The sequence below is a fragment of the Theropithecus gelada genome, chromosome 18, assembly GCF_003255815.1.
Source record: "Theropithecus gelada isolate Dixy chromosome 18, Tgel_1.0, whole genome shotgun sequence".
NCBI classification, from domain to species: Eukaryota; Metazoa; Chordata; class Mammalia; order Primates; family Cercopithecidae; genus Theropithecus; species Theropithecus gelada.
Genome location: NC_037686.1, coordinates 12,715,411 through 12,741,117, shown reverse-complemented (window position 1 = coordinate 12,741,117; position 25,707 = coordinate 12,715,411). Strand labels below are relative to the sequence as shown.

General features: G+C 44.9%; 1 protein-coding gene across 1 annotated transcript in view; it reads right to left on the bottom strand.

Moving 5' to 3' along the window:
* Nucleotides 1–24,220, bottom strand: part of COLEC12 (collectin subfamily member 12) — a 183,603-nt gene extending 159,383 nt beyond the window's left edge. The window contains exons 1-2 of the mRNA XM_025365647.1: nt 23,997–24,220; nt 3,579–3,629 (exon numbers count right to left, since the gene is read on the bottom strand). Coding sequence (XP_025221432.1) covers nt 3,579–3,629; nt 23,997–24,003 — 58 coding nt within the window. The 5' untranslated portion in view covers nt 24,004–24,220. The remainder of the gene's footprint in view (nt 1–3,578; nt 3,630–23,996) is intronic.
* Nucleotides 24,221–25,707: the final 1,487 nt, after the last annotated feature.

Sequence of the window (25,707 nt, the reverse complement as noted above, 5' to 3'; positions counted from 1 at the left end):
CTAAAATGCAATAATGAATCCCTGAGTAAACAAGGGATGACTGCACCAAATAGAATACCATGCCAGATCACTGGAAAAGATCGTGCATTTTGCTCTTTACTGTAATAATATGCTAAATTTGAAAAAGCACAATATTATTATGTAAACAGCCTTGAATTTATGTAGCAAACACCTCTGAATAATAACTGTATATGAATTCACTTTGGAAACAGGCCCACTCAGTAGTGATTTGCTAAAACAATGACCCTTTGCCCTGTGAATAACCGACCTCTGGCTCATCTGTAGTCTTAATTTCGGGTTGTGTTTATCATACTTGCATAAGCAACATATACCTAAAATTAAACAATAACTGAACCCTCTATGTTATCCAGTCTATTTTTGCAACTATAAAAGGCTACAATGTTACTGTCTTTAGAAGAAAATCACACCTTTACATTTCTTCAGGAATAAGTTTTCAGGTCTGTCACACTTTGATATTATGCATTGGCTGTACCAAAATGTTGAGAGAGTGCGAATAGCCCCAAATCTCAGGAGAGTGATAATACAGTCTTGTGTTATTATAGTGTTGTAATTTCAAAGCACTTGTCCATCTGACGCCTCTCTTAACCTCACCAAATCCCTGTAAGGTAGATTCACCTACCTTGGCAGGTGTCACTCTGCTGGTTGGGCAAAGGCAGCATCTGAGACCCACCGCATTTAAGTAGCTGGTTTCAAGACACAGGAGTGATTAGGGGCAGGGCCTAGAGCATTGACATGTCTCTGGACACCTTCCACCTACCATCGTACTATCAACCTGCTGCATGGAAGGGACTTGATCTTCCTTTAATGGTTAAAGTTTAAACATGCCTGAAGAAATGGGCTCTTGGGTTCTGCTGGATTCAATTGGCCACTTCTTAGGAATTGAAAACCCATTTACCTTCTAAAGAATCAGAGTCCTAGCCCTATAACCATGATGAGGCCTCCCCAGTGGAACCAGATTGGGTGTCCAGTCGACTTTAGGGTTGCAGAGCTGCAGGGTCCCCTCCACAACACACAAGTTGAAAGGTCACCTCCACTTCACTTCACTGCTGAGCCCTTCCCCAAAACAACATTCTCCAGAATCTTCTAACCCCAGCTCCAACTAATTTGCTTCAGCAAGGACTTAATCTATCTGGGCCTCAGCTCCCTTATTGGTGAAAATAAAGGCAGAGTTAAATCATTTCAGTTGGGTGTAGTGGCTCACACCTATAATCTCAGCATTTTTGGAGGCTCAGACTGGAGGATTGCTTAAGCCCAGGAGTTCAAGACCAGCTGGGGCAAGATAGTAAGACACTGTCTCTACAAAAAATTTAAAAATTAACTGGACATAGTGGCACATAGAGGCTGAGGCAGGAGGATTGCTTGAGCCCAGGAATTCAAGGTTACAGTGAGCTATGATTGCACCACTGCGCTCTAGCCTGAGTGACAGAGCAAGACCCTGTCTCAAAACTAAAATAATAAAATAAAATAAAACAAACATCTCAAAGACTCATCTGCAAAGATCTACTCTGGCCCTATGCTGGATATCCATCACCTTGCCTAGAGGCTGAATCCCAGAATTCTCAGCATCAGGAATGTCTCTTTCATAGACTATTCCAAGGTTTCCCACTTTAATTTCGTCCCTCTCTTCTATTTGTACCGCATGGCATCATTCTCTTCCAGCCTCTGTTTGTGCTAATATTTGTAAGTGGTTATCATGCCTCCTGTGAGTCATCTGTTGCAACTCCCATGCATAACTTAAGCACCATAAATTAAAACCTGTCAGCAATGTGCTTTTTTGTGTGTTTTTCATCTAATCCCCACCCATCTAACTGGTAAGATGGCTGATAAATTTATAAAAAAAATTTTCTCAAGGTCACCCTTGCTAAAGAGACTTTCTCTCTTGGTTCTTCATATTTCTACTGAGTTCCAAAATGTGTAGGCATCTCCACATTTATTTTGACAAGTTTGGTTTTCCTCTTGATTCCTGTCTTTCTGTGTTTTTTTTGTTTGTTTTGTTCTCCTTTATAATTCTTGGTTTCATCTTCACTCCTACTGCTGCCTTCAGTGAGTGCCCCCCTGGGAAAGGAGAACACAGGGCCAAGGTCCCATCGCAGAAACATGGAATCGTGTAGATGAGGAACAGGAGCACAGAGGAGGCGCGACGGGGCTGCATGCGGCCACTCTGCCGGGAACCAATGCAGGAGAGATGAGCTTGGTGCCTCTGCATTCCTATTTTAAAGTCGTATGTTTTCCCAGAAAGTAATGCAGATGTGTGTGTCCAGAAGGAAAAATGCTGGAGCAACGCGGGAGCCAGAGCAGCTGGGGGTTGTTCATTTTAATCAAAGTCCAGCCAGGATTTTTTTTAAGCAACAGGAAGTAGATTCATTCACTCTCTGTCTCTCTCTCTCTCTCTCTCACACACACACACACACACACATACACACACATACACACACACACTCCCAATCACACACACTCTTTTCTCCTTTATTCTTCTCCATTTCCTCTGGCCAAGCACAGAAACAAGCTGTTGGGATAATCCTCCAATCCCTGCAGCTGCCTTTGAAACTCTGCAATGACCACTGGCATTTCAAGGTCAAAGAGAAGCAAGGTGAAAGCAGAGAAGAGCACCCGGTGCAGCAGCCTGGGAGGCAGAGGGCGTGTATGAGTTTCCTGCGGCTGCTGCAACAGATTACCATGAACATGTTGGTCTAAACAATACAGATTTCTCCTCTTATAGTTCTGGGGGCCAGAAGCCTAAAATCACCTTCAGCCAGCTGAAACAGAAATACAGGAAGCACAGCTCTCCCTCCCGAGGCTCTGAAGGAAGAATCCATTAATGCCCTTGCATTTTTAGCTTCTAATGACCACCTATATTCCTTGACCAGAGCACATAACAAAAATCTCTGCTTCCATCCTCACACCACCTTCTTTCTGCAGTCACATCTCCCCCTGCCTCTCTCTTATAAGGACCCTTGCGATGGCTTTCAGGGCCCACCCAGGTAACCCAGGATCGTCTCCCCATCTCAAGCTCTTTAACTTAATCACACCTGCAAAGTCGTTTGTGCCACATAAGGTAACATTCAGGTTTCAGGATTCAGGGTGCTGTCACCTTTGGGGGCTATTCCCCAGCCACAGAGCACCTGTGTCCAGGCGGATTCCTGGAAGAAGCCTCGCTCTCACTCATCCATGAACACCAGGTTAGGAGTGTAAGGCCTGAGCAAAGATGTTTTCTGAATATCAAAATCGAAAAATTCCAGGTATTTTGGCCCTGTCTTGTCACAGATTTGCCTTTCCCACCACACTTTGTCTAGCAGGCGGTCTCTTTTACATTCAGCAGACCCATAAACATCCCATCACTTCCCCACGCCTGGGTGCAGCTCCTGTCCCATGGCCCCTCAGAACCGTGAGAAACCCTCCCCCGGGACACAGACACTTTCCAACCAAAATTGGACCTCAGAGCCGCAAACACCCATGTGCATGAAGGGCCTGCCAGTGGCCTGCCAATGGCCTCTGAGCGCCTGTGGCTGCATCCCAGGTTGACCACTGAGAAGGAACACAGCTTTGTTAGGACTCACCAAACCGCTTGTAACCGAAGGATTGCACCTCCTCCTCCTCTGCGAAGTCGTCTGTGAGAGAAGAAGAGACACAATGTTAACCCTGGCAAGGGGCACAGAAGCAGAGGGTGGGGCAGGATTTGACCTGCTTCATCGCCCCTGCTTGTCGCGGCAGCTTTCCTTCTGCTCGCGGATCACACCAGGCTTTGTGGAAAAGAGAGCAAGGGTCTCCGCACTGTCTGCTCCCGCCGCTTGGGATGCACTTCCTCTGTTCTTAATGTGACTCCTTCAAAATCAGGTCTTAGCTAAAGTGTGACCCTGCGAGATGCCTTTCCGGACCACCTGGCCACCCCCGTCACGCTATATTAATTCAATGTTTCTTTCTGATATCTTCCTCACACGTGTGCATGAATTTACTATTGTCATCGTGCTTCCTGTGAACAGAAACCTTCTCTGCTCACAGAAATAATCGACCGCCCAAGGGGTTAAGTTATCTTTAAGCAACTGATGCTAAAGCCCCTGTTTTTAAATGTCTGGGCTCCAGGGTCATCTCCTTCACTAACTGCTGCCCCTCAGGAGCCAACATAACTCCTGCAATGACAACCAAACCCTTCCCACCCTCCTTCCATTGGGTAACTGGGACCAGCTGATGGTTTCGCAGTAAATGCATTTCAAAAGGCAGCCTTACTGTGGAAATCCCTAAATGTAGACCCACCATGGAAAGAAGAGAGATGTCGGCCGGGTGCAGTGGCTCATTCTTGTAATCCCAGGACTTTGGGAGGCTGAGGTGGGCGGATCACCTGAGGTCAGGAGTTCGAGACCAGCCTGGCCAACATGGTGAAACCCCATCTCTCCTAAAAATACAAAATTAGCCAGATGTGGCACATGCCTATAATCCCAGCTACTTGAAAGGCTGAGGTAGGAGAATCGCTTGAACCTGGGAGGCTGAGGTTGCAGTGAGCCAAGATCATGCCATTGAACTCCAGCCTGGGCAACAAGAATGAAACCCCATCTCCAAAAAAAAAAAGAGAGAGAGAGAGAGAGATGTTTTATCACCCAACCTTTCTACCAAAAGACCTAAAATCTCATTCCTAAAGTAGACACGAGATTCCTTATTGCATCTATAAAGAACTGCTCACTTACAGTTCTGCCAGGTAAAGGTCTAGGAGGGGCAAGCACTGTGCAGACACAATTTCCTATTAATTGCACAACTAAAGGACACTTTTTTTTCCTTTCCAAATTTTATTTTAGCTTCGGGGGTACACGTGCATGTCTGTTACATGGGTAAATTGTGTGTTGCAGGGTTTGGTGGACAGATTATTTCATCACCCGGGTAGTGAGCATAGTACCCAACAGGCAGTTTTCCAATCCCCATCCTCCTCTCACCCTCCACCCTCAAGTAGGCCCCAGTGTCTACTGTCCAGGAGGAACACTTTTTTCTTTATTTTTGAGATGGACTCTTGCTCTGTCGCTCAGGCTGGAGTGCAGTGGCGCGATCTTGGTTCACTGCAACCTCTGCCTCCTGGGTTCAAGCGATTCTCCTGCCTCAGCCTCCGGAGGAGCTGGGATTACAGGCGCCTGCCACTACACCTGGCTAATTTTTGTAATTTCAGTAGAGACAAGGTTTCACCATATTAGTCAGGCTGGTCTCAAACTCCTGACCTTAGGTGACCCACCCACCTCGGCCTCCCAAAGTGCTGGGATTACAGGCGTGAGCCACTGGGCCCAGTCAATACTTTCTGATGACAAGTAAGAGGTGCCAAAGCCAGGCCTTTCCAGGGTACCCTGTCTGACTGGGTCCATTACTGCCCCAGCACACAGCTTTCTCTCACAGGCAGCTCAGCTCAAAGGCATGTTCTTAGCACTCACCATGGCAGAGACTGCCAGGCTGTGGCTTCAGAGGTGAGTAAGTCATGGTCCCTTATCTTGATTTTCTTTTTGAGACAGAATTTTTCTCTTGTCGCCCAGGCTGGAGTGCAGTGGTGCAATCTCGGCTCACTGCAACCTCTGCCTCCTGGGTTCAAGCGATTCTCCTGCCTCAGCCTCCCAAGTAACTGGGATTACATGCGCCTGCTACCATGCCCAGCTAATTCTCTGTATTTTTAGTAGAGATGGGGTTTCACCATGTTGGGCAGGCCAGTCTCGAACTCCTGACCTCAGGTGATCCGCCTGACTCGGCCTCCCAAAGTGCTGGGACTACAGGCATGAGCCACCGTGCCTGCACAATCTTGGCTTTCAAGAAAGAGAGGCATATAGGGGAAATGAAGCCTCTGTGATAGTCTTTTTCAATCCCCAAAAGAGACATGATCTAGTTATATCTGAATCTTGAAATGTTATGGAGAACCCAAGATGTATGGTATCTACAAACACAATGTGGTGAAGCTCAGAATACTTGTTTGTTACAACGTATTTATAAAATCACACGTGATGCTGGAGCATGGTGGCTCATGCCTGTAATCCCAGCACTTTGGGAGGCTGAGGCAGGCAGATTACCTGAGGTCAGGAGTTTGAGGTCAGCCTGGCCAACATGGCAAAACCCCATCTCTACTAAAAATACAAAACATTAGCTGGGTGTGGTGGTGGGCACCTGTAATCCCAGCTACTCGGGAGGCTGAGGCAGGAGAATCGCTTGAATCCAGGAGGTGGAGTTTGCAGTGAGCGAAGATTGTGTCACTACACTCCAGCCTGGGCAACAGAGCGAGACTCCGTTTCAAAAAAAATAATAATAATAATCACATGTGAGACAGTGTTCATGTCTAACGGAAAACAAAGAGGTGTGATATCTTTGTATTTCACCACTGTCTCCTTATTCCGAAGAAAGGGAAGAGACCTTGGTTTGGAATCTGGAAGGCCACATATTTATAATCAAAGTAGTGTTCGCATGGCAGGGATTTAAGCTTTAGTTATTTCTGCATGGAAGAACTTGCTTACAACCAAGAGAACAGCACCTTTTTCTCTGATTCAGTGATTGGTTACCTCCACAAATACACATCAAGCCCATACTCTGTTCCTGCTTTACTTACTAATCGGTCATATTAATGCTTGATGTGGTAATCTGTTGTATTAACGGCTGCAGTCTCGTCTGTTCTCCGTTAAAGAGAAACTCTGACCTGCTGCATATGCTTAGATATCCATTCGTTTGTTTTTTCATTCATTCAATAAACACATGCTTACAGCCTAGCGGAGTTGATGAGACACGAATATCAGCATCAGTGGTACCCAGACATCCGTGCCCTTGGCCAGCTCTATCCTTTCCACCACTGTGCCACCTCTGCAGCAAATCCACTCACACTCAGGCACTGTGGGCCACAGAAACATCACTGAAGATGTCACAGTGGAAACAAGAGGGGAGGTTCATGCTGCATCCCTGATAGCAAACAGCTTAAAATTTCCCATTAGACATGTCTATTCTCCCCCAAAAGCTTCATTTCAGCAGGGCTACCATTAGCTTGTTTGTTTGTTGGTTTTCTTTTCCCTCTCTAATCTTTTTCCCACGCAGCATTTAGTCTGACTGACTTCTCTCTCCTTCCTGAAATTTCCCTGGGAACTTCAAATTTCACATATTTTTGTTATTAAAGCAATTTAGCTGTGTCCTGCTTCTACCTCCAAATTAACATGTCCAAACCCATAAGGAGTTCAAGAAAACAAAGGCCTCACAGGCCACCCATCATAAAGCACAGGGTGGGTTCCCTGCTTCTCATCTCAGCCCTCATCCGAAAAGGATTAGGGATTCTTACAACAGCCACTAAAAGAATAAAACAGTCTCTATCTCATCCAACTCTAAAATTAGAGAGAAAATCACAAGAGACATGAGGGGTACAAGTAAGTTACCACACATGACTTCTGACTGCAATTATACAGAAGTGCCTTAAATCGGTCTCTCTCAATGTTTTTGTTTTTTGAGGTTTTGGCAGGGGGGAGGATAGAGATTGGAAAACACTACATATTATATCCCTTTCTTGGAAATTCATAATGGTTTTGGAACTATCAGAGACTGTGAGATGTGCTAAGAGAAGAAAAAAATGGTTAACTTTGTTTTAGTCAGTATTTTCAAAAGTTGACTTTAGAATCCTCTTTTGCTACCCTTAAGAGTTGGGTGCATTCAGGGCAGAAAAAGCTTGATGCACAGTTCACTCGCTTAGGTGTTCCCCCAGACCCACTCCCAGATGTTCCCAGCTGGTCGGTTAGCAAACAGCTGATTCAGGCTAATGGAACAGTTGGGTGTTTAGGAACTTGAGGAAGAGGAAGAGGGTAAAGCTGGTGGGTCTTGTGGTTGTGGAGATGATTTACATCAAGCAACAATAGCCACAGGAGAGAGAATGAGTAGTCAGTGTTCCCAATGACTAAAACGTGCTAGAGGGTAGAAGGCTATCCTAGGGCCCACAAGGGCTGACAGGCAGGTTTTCATGAAGACAAATAGCCTGATACGATGTGCAATGCTATATTCTATTCTCAAAACCTTTTCCTCACACCATATAGATCCAAGCTCAATGTGTTGTATCCCAGATTGTCCTTACAGTATCAGGACCTGCAAAGGTGATGTACTCAGATAAGGAGATTCTTCTGAGGTCAGTCTCTTTAGCAACTTACACTTTCCAGTTTCTATCTCTGACAGTCATAGCCACACAACCGCCACACTCTGATGTGAATAAGGACTTGGTTAAGATTTAAGACCTCTAAGTCCTGCAGTGGCCATAACTTGATCCCTGTTTCCGACAGCAGTTTGTCTGTGAGGAAGAAGCAACCTTAACATATTAAATGACAGAAAGTGTTTAAGATTTATTCTATAAGCTCATATTTTCTTGGCTCCCACAGCTGAACTTTTGCATTTTCATTTTAATCCTACAGGCTACGTTATATTTTGCTCACCTATTTTAAAATGTGATTTTTATCTCTTTTTCTACTTTCCTCGGTAACTGGCACAGAGCCACACTGGCCAGCGATTTTGTGACAGAGAATGTTGAACAGAATTTGGCTGCTGGTTTATTCTTTATGCCTTGCTATTTCAGAGTACCATGACTCCAAGTGAAGTTTGGTTCTGTTGGCTTAGAGCTGAGAGTCATCCATATTAACATGTTCCAGTCAATCTGTGGACCAAGTAGGGCACTAGCACTACAGTCAGAATATACCTCTCATTCTTGTACGCTCCCTTGTATCAGTGTGATGGCACTTAACTCTGTCTGCCTCATATTCCAGTTCTGGTTCTGACTCCTCCAGATGGAAAGCCATTTGAAGACAGGAAACTCGTCACATTGTACCCTCAACAACTAACACATTTATGATGCCTGATAGGCACTCAACAGTAGTTGTTCAAAATTAAGGAAATGAGAGTTATACATGTCTCTCTCTTTCCCACTAGTTCATGAATTCCTAAAGGGAAAAGATAAAGTCTTTCTCTTTTTGCATACTCACCATGTTTGGGGAAGAGAAGAGACTAATATATTTAGTCAGTATCTGCTGTATGCCAGCTATTTCACATTTTGCTACGTTTCTTTTTTTTTTTGAGACAGAATCTTGGTCTGTCATCTAGGCTAGAGTGCAGTGGCACCATCTCAGCTCACTGTACCCTCTGCCTCCCAGGTTCAAGCAATCCTCCCACCTCAGCCTCGGAGTAGTTGGGATTACAGGCCTGTTCCACCATGCCTGCCTGATTTCTGTATGTTTAGTAGGGATGGAGTTTTGCCATGTTGGTCAGGCTGGCCTCAAACTCCTGGCCTCAAGTGATCTGTGTGCCTCAGCCTCCCATAGTGCTGGGATTACAGGTGTGAGCCACCACACCTGGCTGCATTCTACTATGTTTCTGTTTTACAGATGAGAAAACCAAGGCTCAGAGAAATTACATTAATTTGACCCAAGGTCTCACAGCTTGTGAGTGGCCAGACCAAGAGGAAGACACAGATCTGTGGGGCTCAGGAGTTCCACACCATGATGGTGACTGACCCGCACACTCCTGAAACTGAAGCCTGTGCTAGCAGCTGGGAAAGCTAAGAAGCAATGACTGATATTGCAGAATCCTGAACAGGCTTAGGAATTTGGGAATAAAGGTGAGGCTAAAATAGGAGGACTGGTGGAACATAAGTTTAAGAAGCAGTTGGCTATAACCAAAAAGATAGATAATAAGTGTTGGTGGAGAAATTAGAACCCTCACACGCTGTTGGTGGGAATGTAAAATGGTGCAGCCACCATGGAAAACAGTCTGGCTATTCCTCAAAAAGTTAAACATAAAGTTACTATACAATTCAGCAATTCTAATCCTAGGTTTATACCTACGAGAAATAAAAACATATGTCCATACAAAAATCTGCACATGAATGTTTGTAGCAGCATTATTCATAATAGCAAAAAAAGGGGGAGACAAGCCAAATGTTCACTGACTGATAAATGGATAAACTGTGGTATGTCTATACAGTGGAATATTATTCAGCAATAAAAAATGAAGCACTGATGCATACTACAATGTAGATAAACCTTAAAAACATTATGCTAAGTAAAAGAGGCCAGTCAGAACACACACACACACACACACACACACACACACACATTGTGTGATTCAATTTATATGAAATGTTTACATTAGGAAAGTCTAGAGTCAGAAAGCAAATTAATGTTTGCCTAGGGCTGGTGGTTTTGAGGGGAACTGAGGAGTGACTGTTTAGGGGTTTCTTTTCAGGGTGGTGAAACTTCTGAAATTGATTATAATGATGAATAAAAAATATGTGAATATAACAAAAAAACATTGAATTGTACACGTTAAGTGGATGATTTGTATAGTATGTGAAAAAAAAAGAGAAGGAGTTGGAGCTGCCCACCCAAAGAGCTGGGTGACTGCCCCTCCTTAACCACAGCAGAAGATTCAAGGTTTATTACTTGGAAACCTTAAAACAAAAGTTCTCTTGTCTACTGCACACCAGGAACAGGAGATGAGAACTGTAATGAAATCAGGGGAAAGGTGAAAGTTTACCAACTGAACACTCAGATCCTGGGTCATCTTCTCCCACTTAGCCAGAAAGTACCCTCCATGGTAAAGATTAGAAGGTTCTTCTCTGGGGAATTTGACCAGCTAAGAAAAAAATAAACTAATGGTTCTAATTCCAGGAGGTCCCCAGCGGACAGCCCAACCAGATAAACTTAGAGTGATGGTCACAGTTCACAAAACCCACCAGTATAAAAGTTTCCGATTGACCTGTGTAATGTTCTGCCCCTTAAATAAGACAGTTGAGGGTCATCAGACAACTGACACAACCTCTAACATGAAAAGACAAAGACAAAAATAAAGAAACCAGATAAAGCAATTGAGAGGAAATCTACATTATGCAGGAAAATTAATACCTTAGAAAAAAAAAAAACAAATACCATTAATACACTTACAGAGATAAGAGAAGATAATATAACTGGAAAACAGGATGCTATAAAAAACCAACCATCAGAGAAAAAGGGCCGGGCACGGTGGCTGACACCTGTAATCTCAGCACTTTGGGAGCCTGAGGCAGGTGGATCACTTGAGGTCAGAAATTTGAGACCAGCTTGGCCAACATGGTGAAACCCCGTATCTACTAAAAATACAAAAATTAGCCGGGCATGGTGATACATGCCTGTAATCCCAACTACTAGGGAGGCTGAGGCAGGAGAATCACTTGAACCCGGGAGGCGGAAGTTGCAGTGATCCGAAATCACACCACTGTTCTCCAGACTGGGTGACAGTGTGTGACTCCATCTCAAAAAAGAGAAAAAGAAAGAACTCTTGGAAATTAAAAATATGATCACAGAAATAAATCTCAATGGTAAGGGGTGGAAGATGGAGTCAAAATATTACAGAAAGTAGAATAAAGGCATATAAATAGAAAAAAAAGTAAAAATAAGGAAAAATTAGAAAATCAATTTAGAGGCTCGGTGCAGTGGCTCACTGGGATCACTTTGCAGCCCATAATCCCAGCACTTTGGGAGGCCAAGGCAGGTGGATCACCTGAGTTCAGGAGTTCGAGACCAGTCTGGCCAACATGGTGAAACCCCGTCTTTACTAAAAATACAAAAATTCGCTGGGCGTGCCAGTGTGTGCCTGTAATACCAGCTACTTGGGAGGCTGAGGTTGCAATGAGCTGAGACTGCAACACGGCACTCCAGCCTAGGGGACAGAGCAAGACTCTGTTTCAAAAAAAAAAGAAAATCAATTTAAAGGGTCTAATATTCACACAACAGGTGTCTCCCAGAAAAAGAAAAGAGGGAGGGAAGCACTGGAGGAGTAAGTGAACCACATTTCCCAGCATTGAAGGACATGAGTTTCCAGGATGAATGGGCCCATCACTGCCCAGAACAAAGAAAGGAAAGAGAGTCATTCCAAGTCATTCCATCATAAAACTTCAGAACACTGAAGACAAAAATAAAATCCTAAAAGATTCCAGACAGAGAAAAAAAATGGATCGTTTATAAGAACTTTACAAAGAAAAAAAGGACAGTTTCACATTTAGCAGCAAAGTTGGAAGCTAAAGTAAATACAGCAGTGCTTTTGAAATTCTAAGGATAAATTATTTCCAATATAGAAAGCTCTCAATTCAATGAGTGGGTGACATAAAGACCTTTGCAGACGAGCAGAATCCCCAAAAATGTACATCCCACACACACTAGTCTCAGGAAGCTATTGGAGAATGCATTGCACTAAAATAAGGAACAAACCCAGTGTGTGTGCATGTGACTGTGTGTGTGCATGTCTGAGGGTGTCTGTGTGTGTACATCCTAACCTAACTCTAACCCTCAGTTGGTCAGAATGCTCCAGAAAAGATTTCTTTGAGAAGACAGAAATGAAAGAATTCCTAATATGTTAGAACACACAGAGGAGAGATTTGGGAAAGTGGAAGGGACTCTGGAGATGAACAATCAAGTACGTATGAGGAACTAAAATAGCAAGAGGATTGTTAACTTGGTGGGGGGAAACAAAAAGGTATGCAAGAAATATGACTCAGCTGTGAATTGCACTGACATTGTCACAATAATAACAACACTGAATGTGGATCTGAGATTACGCCGTAACTGTATTAGAAAGGTAGACGGGAACAGGAGATAGCTGCGAGGGTTGTTAGGGGAAGGTAAAAGGTGAAAGAGAACAAAACCCTCCTCTGCTATAAAAGGAAGTCTGTATATAATGCCTAAGACAAAAAAAAAAAGAAAGAAGCAAGAGCACCATAAGCATGTCACGGAGAGATACAAGGGTCCTGGCAGATCATCGTCATAAAGGACTACCAGCAATTCCTTCCAGCCCTCCATGTGCAAATCCACTTCCTTCCCTGGAATCTGGGCAGGCCCCATGACCTGCTCTGTCCCATGGAATGTGGCAGAAGTGGGAGTGGGTGGCTCCAGGGACCCGGCCTTAAAGGCCTTGTGGCTTCTGTCTTTATACTCTTGGCAGCCAGTGGCCCTGTGAAAAGTTCGCCTCCCCTGCTGGACTAGAGGCCACCTGGAGAGAGAAAATCGCTGGATGAGAGCAGGGAAAACGTGAGACCAGCCAGGGAGCCCTCAGCCATTCCGGCAACCCCCAGTGATTCTCCAGGTTCCTGAGGGAAGCCACGTGTCCAGTCCAGGCTGTGTTGCAGAATCATGAGCAAAAAACCAGCTGCTGTTCTAAGCTACAGGGTTTCGGGATGCTTTTTTTAGGCATTAGCAGGTAACTGACAGAGGGGTAAATGCCAAAATAAAATGGTAAAAAAGTTATCAAGAGGTTACCTCTGGGGAATGGAAAATGAAATGAAGGTGGCCTGGGCAGGAAAGTGCTGTTTTTCAGAATTTCAGGAAACCTATAACATTATCTGACTCTTTAAACTATGTACATCTCTAACTTTGATAAGAAATAATGTAAAACAAGCAAAATAAGATCATATGAATGGAAAAGTCAGACAGACAAAAACAAAAGTATTCAGGTCCAACAGTTAACCAGCACTGATAATCAGATTACCAGAAAATGCACCCAAAAAGCCAGAGTACAGAGTTTAACCTGAAGCCACAGAAGATGCAGTTTGAAGTTGGAGCCTTCAATATCTAGCACAAAGCAGGTTTCCAACAAATGCCAAACCGAACATCATAGCAAATGCAGACATTTTATTTATTTATTTATTTATTTATTTTGAGATGGAGTCTTGCTCTGTCGCCCAGGCTGCAGTGCAGTGGCACGATCTCGGCTCACTGAAAGCTCCGCCTCCCAGGTTCATGCCATTCTCCTGCTTCAGTCTCCCGAGTAGCTGGGACTACAGGCACCCGCCACCACGCCTGGCTAATTTTTTGTATTTTTAGTAGAGACGGGATTTCACCGTGTTAGTCAGAATGGTCTTGATCTCCTGACCTTGTGATCGGCCGGCCTTGGCCTCCCAAAGTGCTGGGATTACAGGTGTGAACCACCACACGCAGCCAAACGCAGACATTTTTAGGAGCCAGCCTGAAGGCCCGCGGACACGGACTAGGCTGAAGTTAGACTTCTCTTCCATGCTGGTCCAGTGGTGCTGTCAACCGATGAGTATCCATCGGTTGCTCTCTCCTGTTTAAAACAGGATCCATTCCCAGCTCTTGTACATTTGTCATTACTCTTAGAACAAAATGGTATGGTATCATTGGTTGTTAAAATATGTAAGTGCTTCCAAACCACCTGGTTGAAGAACAATGGCCTCTGCTCTGAGCGTTTCTGCAAGCTGTCCCTGTGTGTTTCTACTGTCCCCACTACCCACTGTAGCAGGCCCTTGCCCCTGTATCCCTGGGGCCAGATGACTGATGCCATCAGGACCCCTGAGTCTACAGTCACTCTCCACTGGCCAGTGCTCCACGGAGTTGCTTTCATATGGGAACGGTGGCTTCCACAGCGTGTTGCCTGAGTTGCTGAATATTTGGAATGCCGCCTTCTGTTGCTGTGATATCCTGGAAGACTTCTTTCCTAACACCAGAGGCTGACAGAATTAATGGTAATGTGTGGGCTTTGAAATTCAAAGACCTGGGTTTGAAGACTGGCTCCACCTTGTAATAGCAATAAGCTCACGTCTGCCTCTCAGTCTCCTATAAGCTGAAACCAATGATTCCTATCTCCCACATTTTGGGGAGGGAAATGTGAACGGACACATGGAAAACATCCAACACAAACCGTCTGCTTAATAAATATGAGTTTTCTTTGAAGCAAGAGGACAGAGGCAGTGGTAAGAGCTACTGTGTTTTAAGGTCCAAAATAAATATCTTAGGACTTTAATCATTTGGCTTCAAAAGACACAAAACTCCATTCTGAGGTGACTATTTGGGGGAAGGACCAACAGCAAAGCTTGATAAGAAAAAGAGTAATACGTGCTGCGGGTTCTATTTGGGCTTCAGCAAATTGGCACTGAAGTACCTGGTTGATATTGAAGAAAATTTATCTTAATGTATTTTGGGCTGTAAAACCTGAAGAAAGGTGTTCTTTAATCTTGATGTGTCCCGAAGAACAGTATGGGTAATATTTGCCCTGGTTTTATAGCTTTACAAATGTAAACCTTTATCTGGCTCCCTGTGTGGTTTCCGTTTTCCAGTCTTGGCATTTCTGGAACATAGTTATTATGTATTCTTCTGGTGAATGAACTCAATGCAGCGTAACAAAGTATCTGAGGTTCAGGATATTTTGCAGGGGGTGGGGGGTGGGCGCCGGGAATTAGATCGGCCTTCTATTCAACTGTTTTATCCCAAATGGATGAAGGAATCTGTCGCAGTTTAAATACTTGTAGATTATTTTAAAGTGTCACAGGAGATTCATTTTGATTACTCAGTTGCTTACTGAATTTATGTTTTGCAACAACGGCATCACTTTTGATTCAATTATATAGTTTCTTCAAGTCAAAAGTCAAAATTATAGACATAAAATGACTCCAATTTCTGGCACAACTTGCAATGCTGATGCTTGTAAAGACAGCAGATACTTGCTTTTAGAATAAAGAGGCATGGGTACCCTATTCCTTCCTTTACAGTCTAACAAAACTGAGAAAGGGTGTTTTTGTTACTTTTACCCCTAAGTTGGCAGTGGGGGCTAAATCAGATTTCCCCACAGCCACCAACTGCAAGAACTTAGAAGTAAGTAAATACACCATCCAAAACCTTGACATCTGCATCTATCATTTATAGATGATTATGGGGGAGGCGATGCGCCTCCCTTTCTTCTATGAGGAAAATTCTCGTCCAATCATTTTAATCATGTTAATAAGAGAGTCAGGATGAGGCCTTGAATCTCTGCCTTAAATTGAATAAGGGCCTTGGCAGGGCCTAAAGTACATGGGTGATTGGGCAAGAAAAACTAATGCTGTCCATTTCTCTGGAGACAAAAAAAAAAAAAAAAAAAGGTCTTTGTTTTAAAAATAACACTGACACAGTTTTTTGTTTGGAAATCCATTAACGTTGTTTAGATTATCTAAACAATTATGCCAAAGCAGTATACTATAATTATCTACAAATGTTGGACCAACATTTCAAGTTTAATAGACACAGTTCAAGAAGACTCTGAATTTGGTCTCCTCTCACCTCCCACACTCAAACGTCACACTTAAGAGATTTCAGGTCAGGCACAGTGGCTCATGCCTGTGATCCCAGCACTTTGGGAGGCCGAGGCAGATGCATCACTTGAGGCTAGGAATTCGAGACAAGCCTGAGCAACAGCAAAACCCTGTCTCTACAAAACATCCAAAAATTAGTTGGCCACGGTGGCACGTACCTGTAATCAATCCCAGCTACTCGGGAGACTGAGGCAGGAGAATTACTTGAACCCAAGAGATAGAGATTGCAGTGAGCCGAGACTGTGCCACTGCTCAAGGGATCCTCCCACCTCAGTCTCCCAAGTAGCTGGGACTACAGCCACTCACCACCGCACCTATTAACTTTTCTGTGGAGACAGGATCTTACTATGTTGCCCTGGCTGGTCTCAAACTCCTGACCTCAAGCAACCCTCCCAACTTGGCCTCCCAAAGTGCTGAAATTATAAGCATGAGTCATCAGCCCTCCTCTCTTTTAAGACATTTTCCTTTAATGTTGCTTACTCTATTAATATAATATGAAATATAATGTAATCTGAAACACGAACTATAATTCAAATCTCTCCTGCAAATGAAAATGTCCCTGTCTTGGCCAGGTGCGGTGGCTCACACCTGTAATCCCAGCACTTTGGGAGGATCACCTGAGGTCAAGAGCTCTAGACCAGCCTGGCCAACATTGTGAAATCCCATCTCTACCAAAAATACAAAAATTAACCGGGTGTGGTGGGGGGTGCCTGTAATCCCAGCTACTTGGGGGGCTGAGGCAGGAGAATCACTTGAACCCAGGAGGCGGAGGCTGCATTGAGCCGAGATCACGCCATCGCACTCCAGCCTGGGGGACAAGAGCGAGACTTCGTCTTAAAAAAAAAAAAAAGAAAGAAAAGAAAATGTCCCTGTCTTCAGCCAGATTATCTGAACCTCAAATAGGGCATGTTCTACTCCCTACTTTGGATTCCAGTTGTTTACACATAAGTCTTGTCTTGCCCACCAGACTGCAAGCTCCATGAGCACAGAAGCTATATTTTATTCATTTTATTTGGCATTTCTAGAGGGCCTTGCACACAGAAAGTTCACACTAAATATTTGTTTAAAGAATAAATGAAAGCTTGTTAGAACTTGGTGGCCCAATTATAAATAATAAAACAAAAACATGACAGCTTAATGGAAAATTAATACTACTGATGAAATAGACATGACATCATATAGTTTAAAAACATACATATACATACATCTGTCCGAATACTTTAGAGACAGATTTGTTTAATGTTGTGATTCCTTGATGTCATATCCTTACTGGATAAAACTGGACACTGGATTTGAAACACAGATCTTTAAAAATATCATGTCATCCGTAGGCACATGAGCAATAGTACTAAAAAAAAAATAGTGCTCCTAGGTAATCTAAATATACTTCCATATATTTATCAATTTTATACCACTACTATAACAAATAGAAAAACTGTTTCATTACTACAATTACAAACTTCACTTGGAGAATAGTCCCTGCATTTGTTATGATGATAGCAGTGATGGCAGCTGGAATGCAACCAATACTAATACTTCCCCACGTAGAGCACAACTCACTCCTTCTATCCCTGAGGTCTGTTTTAACACATTTGCAATTTGAAAATTACTTTCATTTCAGAACTGAACATTTGCCTTCATGGTCTAAATTACATCACTGATTAAATTAACATAGATGGCTCATAATTGGCAATTAACTTATTGCTGGGAGGAAGCAGGAGGTTATAACACAATATCGCAATTACTAAAACAAATTGAGTTCTTATTACATACTAGCCACCATTCTCAACAACTATTTAATCCTTAAAACAACTCTATCAGGTAGATGCCATTGTTGTCCCTCATTACATTGATAAAGAAACTGGGGACTAAGTGGGGGTTAAGTGACTTGCCTGAGGTCACCAGGCTCTCCGGTTTCTGAGTCCACACTCCTCGCCAGCACACAGAAATGATTGGGTTCAACGCCTGGGATCGCTAAACATAATTGTATTTTATGAGACAGTTATATTTTAAAGCATGTATTATCTACTTTAAAGTGGGACTGTTTTGCCTTTGCATAATAAATTGTTTTATAAACATCAGCTAGTTTCCTAACATTTCTATGTCATAAGAAAATAACTGGGGCAAAAGAAATGTGGCTTCTTCCACAGAGCCAGAGACAAGTGAGTTTTTCACGCCAAATGTAAAACATCCAACATCACAGGCTAGTGAATAATACCTCACATGATACTGAGGTAAAATATCACGTCATTCAAGAAGCATAAAGGAGTCATGTTTAATATATCCAGGTCCAATACATGTATTTCATTTTAAATCTCCCATGCTGAAAAATGAGTTTCTGTTCTATTTTTAAGAGTATCAATAGAATATTCCTGATAAATTCAGAAGTTAAGAGAGCTCCTAGAATCTCTTTGGAATCTTAACTTGGGATTACTAATTTATGTTTATATTGGCTTTCACTGCTGTATAATTACAAAACGCCCTTAAGCAATCAGCAAGACCTTTTTGAGGTATGATACTGGTTTTGGTTCTTCAAATGTCATGCACTGAAAAAGAAATCAAATCACTGCTTGACTGAGAAGTTACTTCCCTTAAGGTTTAGATGGTTGGTGTGGTTAGAAACTCTGTTGTCAGCAGTAAAGAATGAACTTTCTATGAAAAATGTCTATACTTTCCTGTTCCTGGTTTAAAATACTTAGTAGTATTATTATTTTTACTGACCACTCACCGGTGGTTACAGTCTGTTCATGAAAATGGCACTTCTGACAATATTTCATTTTCTCAATGCAAACCTGTTAGCAAGACGAGTGTAGGGGCCGTTTTCAGAGTTGGTGGCTACAGTGGGACACCCACACTCATTCAATCAGCGGTAAGCAAAACCTCCCAGAAGATAAGCTACACAGGGCAGCAATCCTGGAATCTGCTTTATCTTTGCAAGAGCTCCAGTTTAGATCGTCTCCTCCAGTGGCTGACTGAAGAACACATCAATCCTTCAGACCTCTGATGCTAGGTCATTACAGTTACGAGGCCAGATGATAGAGCCTTGTCTACCTTGCTCACCCAGTATCTAGTGGAGTGTGACAGCACACAGTAGGACTTCACAAAGATGTAGGGCTTGAATGCATTATTAGGGTATAGCTAGGAGGGAGCCTGGGCTAGAGATTACACATGTGATTCTGGAATCAGACAGTCTGAGCATGAATACTGATCACCCCCCACCAACTGGCTGGGTACCCTTAGACAAGTAACACAGCCTCTCGGAGCCCAAGTTTTCCTACCATCAAATGGAGGAAATGATAATGCCTGGCATGGCAGGTGCTCAATAAATGTCAGCTATTATTAAAGGGAAGTGTGTGTTAGGCTGGCCTCCCTGAGAGATCACTCACATGCTGGTTTTACCCACGGCAAAATGTATTTTCTATCACAAAATTTAAATGTCCATTTTCCCATTTGAAAGCTAATACTTCAGGTCCATTTAAGTATATTTGGCAATGGTTGCAAGAGTTGTTTTGAAATAATATTACAGTGAGAATAAGCATCTAGTATGAAAATGAGATGCTCTGTTATGACACAGCATGAAAGCCATCATCGGCTAGTTTTTTCCATTCACCGCATTTTCAGTGGATGAGCCACATGGCAAAGGGTTGCAGCCACTGGAACAACCCTGGGAAATTGCATAGGAGACCACAGAGAAGATCTATACTTAGCAATAATTAAACCTCAGATTAAGAATGTCAAGCATTCCCAAACTAATGAAAAGTCAAAAGTATAATTAGATGGTAAATTTGCCTCCCAGAGAAGGGCAGCCCCTATTACCAATCAGTGAAGGGAGAAAGGCCTCATTTTGTTTCCATTTTCCTTTAGAAAATATGACTCTTTCAATGTTAAATGCAATTGCCTTTATAGGCTTGTTTGCTTATCCCAGTTAAGAACAAGAAATCTTAGAGAGACACTGGAAAAGCAAAAAGACTGTGAGTCCCAAAAAACTCTGGGAGAAGTATACTGCTTACTAGTGCATTTTAAATATATTATTGCCAAACAGTATTTCAGAAATATTTACGCACAAAAGTAAAAAAATAAGCAGCTGAACACTGTGTTTTCATGGCACCGGCCTCCTCTCTGTGTTAAATTATAGCACTGGCTTGGACCTCTGTGTCCCCGGGTGGTGGTGGCTGGTTTTGGCTGTCTCTTAGGCAACAAGTGCTGCTGCACTGAAACTAACCAATATCCCCAACTTTAAGAACCAAGAATGTGATTTAGTAACGACACACCTAACTCTAGAGGAGTCAGATTACTTCGTCAAGAATGTGAATATGTATCCAAAAAGCCATGAGATTTATGGTGTAGTACTGCTAATTGAAAATGAAATTGGAAATAAATTAAAACAAACTTCATGTTTTAACCAGTTTGGAAGACTTCAAGTACTGCAGCAACGGGGAAAGTAATTTTCTTCTGGGTAATATATAATGATGTCATTATTTTGGTACTTGTGACTCCCGGGATGGAGGAAATGGATGTTTGCTGAATGCAACAGATAGGTGGCGCTGTGACTGACGGCACACGCAGGATTACAGTCCAAGAGCCCCGTCATTACAAAGGCCATATACAGGTTTAAACATCAGAATTAGAAAGTCACCTTGGTACCCTAAAAAGGCATCTGACTTGCACAGGAATATTTGCTTTTGCAAATAAACTTCTGTAACTTCTATGGTGTCCACTGATTTTCAATTTGGCTAAAGAATGTGTTTTTTTGTGTGTGTGTGTCTGTGTGTCTCTGTGTGTGTGTGTGTGTGTTTGAGAGACAGATTCTTGCTTCTGTCACCCGGGCTGAAGTGCAGTGGCGCGATCTTGGCTCACCGCAACCTCCACCTCCCGGGTTCAAGCGATTCTCCTGCCTCGGCTTCCCAAGTAGCTGGGACTACAGTATGCGCCACCATGCCCAGCTAATTTTTGTATTTTTTAGTAGAGATGGGGTTTCACTATATGTCAGCCAGGCTGGTTTCACTATATGGTGATCCGCCCGCCTCAGCCTCCCAAAGTGCTGGGATTACAGGCATGAGCCACTGCACCTGGCCAAGAATGTTTTAGATTAACACGTTTATTCTAAGAATTTACAAGGCTTGTCATTGTTTTCTATCATGTTGGCTTTCTGAAGCATGGTGAGTTAATAACTATTTGATGTAATCAGGAACCTGGGGAAAACCTTTAGCTGGTTCCCTATGGCAAATGATCAAAACAATTCCACTTGGTAAAAGCAGCTTTCCTTTTTGTCTAGGCTTCCAAAGCCTCAGGTCCAACTGGTTGGCTCCACCTCTTCCTGGATACAGCACCAATTGCAGGTTACTTGGCCAGTTAGTTGTCTCAGATTCACTTTTTTTTCTAGTCATCTTCACCAGAGGTTATCTATCTGGTGTCTTAGGGCCTTTCAAGTCACACGGGGTAACTGACAAGGCTTGTCTTTAGTTGCCTACCCTATCCTCCTGGTTGTCAGTTCCTATTTCTTCTAGACTCAGTTTTCATACCTATACTGTTAGGACTGAAATATCTACTCCCAGGGCTGTTGAGAGGATTAATTGCAATATGTTTGTAATGTATATAGTACAGTGGCTGGCACTTAGTAGGTACTAAAAAATTATTACTGCCCCTCCTGTTCCCACCTCACCACTCAAACATAATAAATACAGATCACGTGGTAATAATTTAATTGGCACGCAAACCTCTCATGAAATATATTTTCTTTTTTTTTTTTTCTTTGAGATGGAGTCTCGCTCTTGTCACCCAGGCTGGAGTGCAATGGCTCGATCTCGGCTCACTGCAACCTCCAGCTCCTGGGTTCAAGTTATTCTCCTCACTCAGCCTCTCAAGTAGCTGGGATTACAGGTGCCCGCCACCATGCGCAGCTAATTTTTTGTATTTTTAGTAGAGACAGGATTTCACAATGTTGGCCAGGCTGTTCTCAAACTCCTGACCTCGGGTGACCTGCCCACCTTGGCCTCCCAAAGTGTTGGGATTACAGGTGTGAGCCACCGCGCCCCGCCGGAATATTTTCATTTTTAAAAGACGCCTTCAAAATGATTAGTCTACCCTGGGATTCACCAGTCCATCCCTCCACCAACCTCCCTGACTGGGGCAGAAAGTGTATGGGGCTTTTGGGCAGTGCTTGACCACAGCGGGTAGGTCCAGAATGCAGCATAAATCTCCCCAAAAATGTGTTTAGGACTTTTGGGTATGTTTTCCAGTGCAGATATAAAGTGGAAAAGTATTTCAAGTGCCACAGCGGTCCTTGACCCAGTAAAAAGCATAACAAAACTTTCAGGGTTTAAGAACCCACGTGGAAGCTAATGGAGTGAGTAGGTGGCTTATCTTCCCAAACTTTAAAAACCAGTGGCCTTAATGACCAGCAAAGAGAAGACTGACTTCTGGCTAAAATGATAACTGAGCCCCAGATAACTTTTAGCCATGTGACATTCTTTCCTCTAGGGAGTCTCCTCAATTAGAGCTAGCTAAGGAATGTGTGTATTTCCTAGAATGTAAATGAGAGAAGAGAAACTGAGATGGAGACAGAAGGAAAACACGCCACCGCATTTTGAAATTCTCTAGGCAGAAAGTTGTATCGTGTCTTTTGTTTCTTTTTGCCTGGGACAGACCACTTTTCACCTGGCTGTCAGTCACCTCCCTTCCCGAGGTCTCCCAACTTGGAGACCTCACACCTTTGGAAAAGGAGTGAATTGGTAGGGTATCATCACTCCGGATAGTTCACCGCGAGCTGCCCTTCAGAAAAAAACTTTCCAGAGCCAAAAGTTACTTTCCAAGCGCCTTGGGGCTTCCCGGGCGCCTCCCTCGGACAGCAACCCTGGCAAGTCAAAGCGATTGCATCGCCAGGTCTCTGGCGGCTGGAAGCTCGGTCACCGCGGTCAGATGGCATTTCGCACCCAGCCCGGCACGGCGCAGGGCTGTGTTATCCTAGCACAGAACCAGGAACTCTCACACGAAGCCTTGTGTAAACACCACGCGGGCCCATTCCTGAACGACTCTTTGATGCCTCCGCTGCAGTTATTTATCTCATACATAAATCAGGATTCCGCTGACAAATCTCCGTGTTTCCACTACACAGAAGTCTGCCCAGCAAAGTCCTTCTCGTTGCGCTTCTTTTTAAAGTACGACAACATCTGACACTTCCAGAAACCGGCCTGCAGAGGACACCGCGCAGGGGGCGACGAACCGGCTGATGTGTGTCACCCCTGAACACACGTGGGCACACCCACCCCACAGGCGGGCACGTGGAAGGGACGCGGAACCGAGAGCAATTATTTTCCAGTCGGTGAATCTGACGAAGAAAGATGCCAAATGCACTTCCCGAGCCAGCTGAACTCCTCGGGCACCTAATCATTGCCAGATGTGGCAAGGGCGCACGGAGAACATCCCCAGTCCCGGAGAAAACACCCGGCCGCCAGCGCGGGGACTGCTCCGGCCGGGAAACGGCAAGAGGCGGGAGGAGAGAGGACGGGGCGAGCGTAGGGAGCGCTGCGAAGTGGAAAACCGACCGGGAGGGATAGCGATGCCTCCACTCTCCTCGGCATGTTTTTTCAATTAAAAAGTTGGAAACTGGAATCCGTAAACAACGACTTGGGCTAAGGGCTTCAAACTACTTGCAAAGACGCGTTGGGGAGGGGAATACTTGCGCGCTTCAAAATCCCAACCTCGAGGTCTCCAGCCGTGCCTGACCCGGGAGCCGGGTGCGCCCCCAATGTCTGCGCACGAACCCGACACCCTGGCAGCCCCGACTCCCCCGGCCAGCAGCCCAAGGGAAAGTTCGCGCCGGAGGCACCTCCACCGCCTCCCGCGCGCCCCAAAGCCCGTTCCCCCTGCCCGGAACCCCGCAGGGCTGCCGCCGCCCTACCTTTCATGGTGACCGAGGGGACGCACCGCCAGCCAGGGAGCTACGCGCGAGCGCCGCGCAGCCAAGGAAGTCGTCCTGAGCGGCCGCTCACTGCACGCCCATGGTAGCCGCGCCGCGCGCCGGCCGTCTGCGCCCCGGTCCTCCCTCGCCGCCGCCGGCCCGCGCTCCCCGCGCTCCCGGCTTGGCGCTCTGCTGCCGCGGGGCTGCCGCGCGCGCCGCTCTCCCAGGGCGGGAGGCGCCGCTCCCGCCAGCGCCCCTCCCCCTGGCCCGACCAGGCCTAGCTGGCGGCCGCGCCCACGCCCCCCTCGCGCCCTCCCGCGCCCGCCCCGCCCTCGGCCCGCGCCTGCCCTCGCTGGGCACTTTCTCGCCTGCCCTCTTCTGCGCGCCCTGGCGCTGCTCGCCCGGGCTCTCTCTTTTTCCCATTGCACCAGCATCAGGATGAAGTCGGGAGCAAAGCCTTTCTCGGGGCGGTCCAGCGTTCACCTTCGGTGTGCACCTAAGGGGCCGCTGCTGCTGGGGTCGTTTCTACACTTCAACCTACCTAGCAAGTGTGGGGCAAGAGGATGGGGAGCTGCTGTGCCATGGGGGTGGCGGGGTAAGGTGGGCCCTTCCCCAAATGGCTGGGGGGCATGGAGAGTTACAGAATGTCCTCTGGGTTCAGAGTTTCCAAGTGCGTGCGCTGGTTGATGCCCGAAGGAGACCGAGCAGCAGGGAACGCTCTCGCTGTCACCCAGGTAGAGCCCGAGTCGCCAGAATCCGAAGTCACCATTAGACACTCTCTCTGCGCTCTTGAACACCTCCAGAGAAAAAGCCAGCACATCCTGCCTTGGCTGGAAAAGCCACCCTTCCACCCAGCGCCCCTGAAATGATCAGGTTGACTCCAGTTTTGTTGCGAAAGGAGGCCGGGCTGCTGAGAGGCTCCCTGAGTTCCTTTCGTGGTCGCCCGTCACATTGCCCGGCTGTATACTTAATAAAGCCCGTGTTTATCTTTCCCTTTAGAACCCCCTCTAAGCAGACTCATTGCTTTATTGCTTTAAAACATACACTAAGTGGTGAGTGGAGCTGGGGCGACAGAGGTGCCGAGAAACTTTCTGCCACATGTTGAAATTACAGATGACTACTCAGACGCACTAGTCCCCCAAAAGCAATCGACCACCGGCTGGGCAGTGGTTGCAGCTTTTCAGTTTGCCCTCCTGAGGACTTGGTAACACGGTGTAACCAATCCATTGGTTCCCTCTAAGTACGGGATTCTTCGCTCTAGTAAAAGGTAGTGCCCCAAAGTGAATACATTCTAAAACATTAAATAAATTCTCCATTCCAGAAGTTTTCTTTTTGTCTTTTTTTCTTTCTTTCTTTCTTTTTAAATTTTTTAACATAAGGAGGAACCTTGAACATGACGAACAAATAAAAAGACCACAATGCTTTTTCGTTCCCCACTGTCTGGGGTTGATGAAACTACAGGGCCCCCGGTCCTGCAGCATGTTTTAGATCTCACTGAGGCACCAGCCTTGGTTTTCAGGGCAAATGGGGATCCCTGAAGGGAGCTCAGGATATGAATTCTCAGCCCGGAGTTTACTAACCAATGGTGTGATCTTGGCTCACTGCAACTTCCACCTCCCGGGTTCAAGCGATTCTCCTGCCTCAGCCTCCCGAGTAGCTGGGATTACAGGCGCGTGCCACCACGCCCAGCTAATTTTTTTGTATTTTTAGT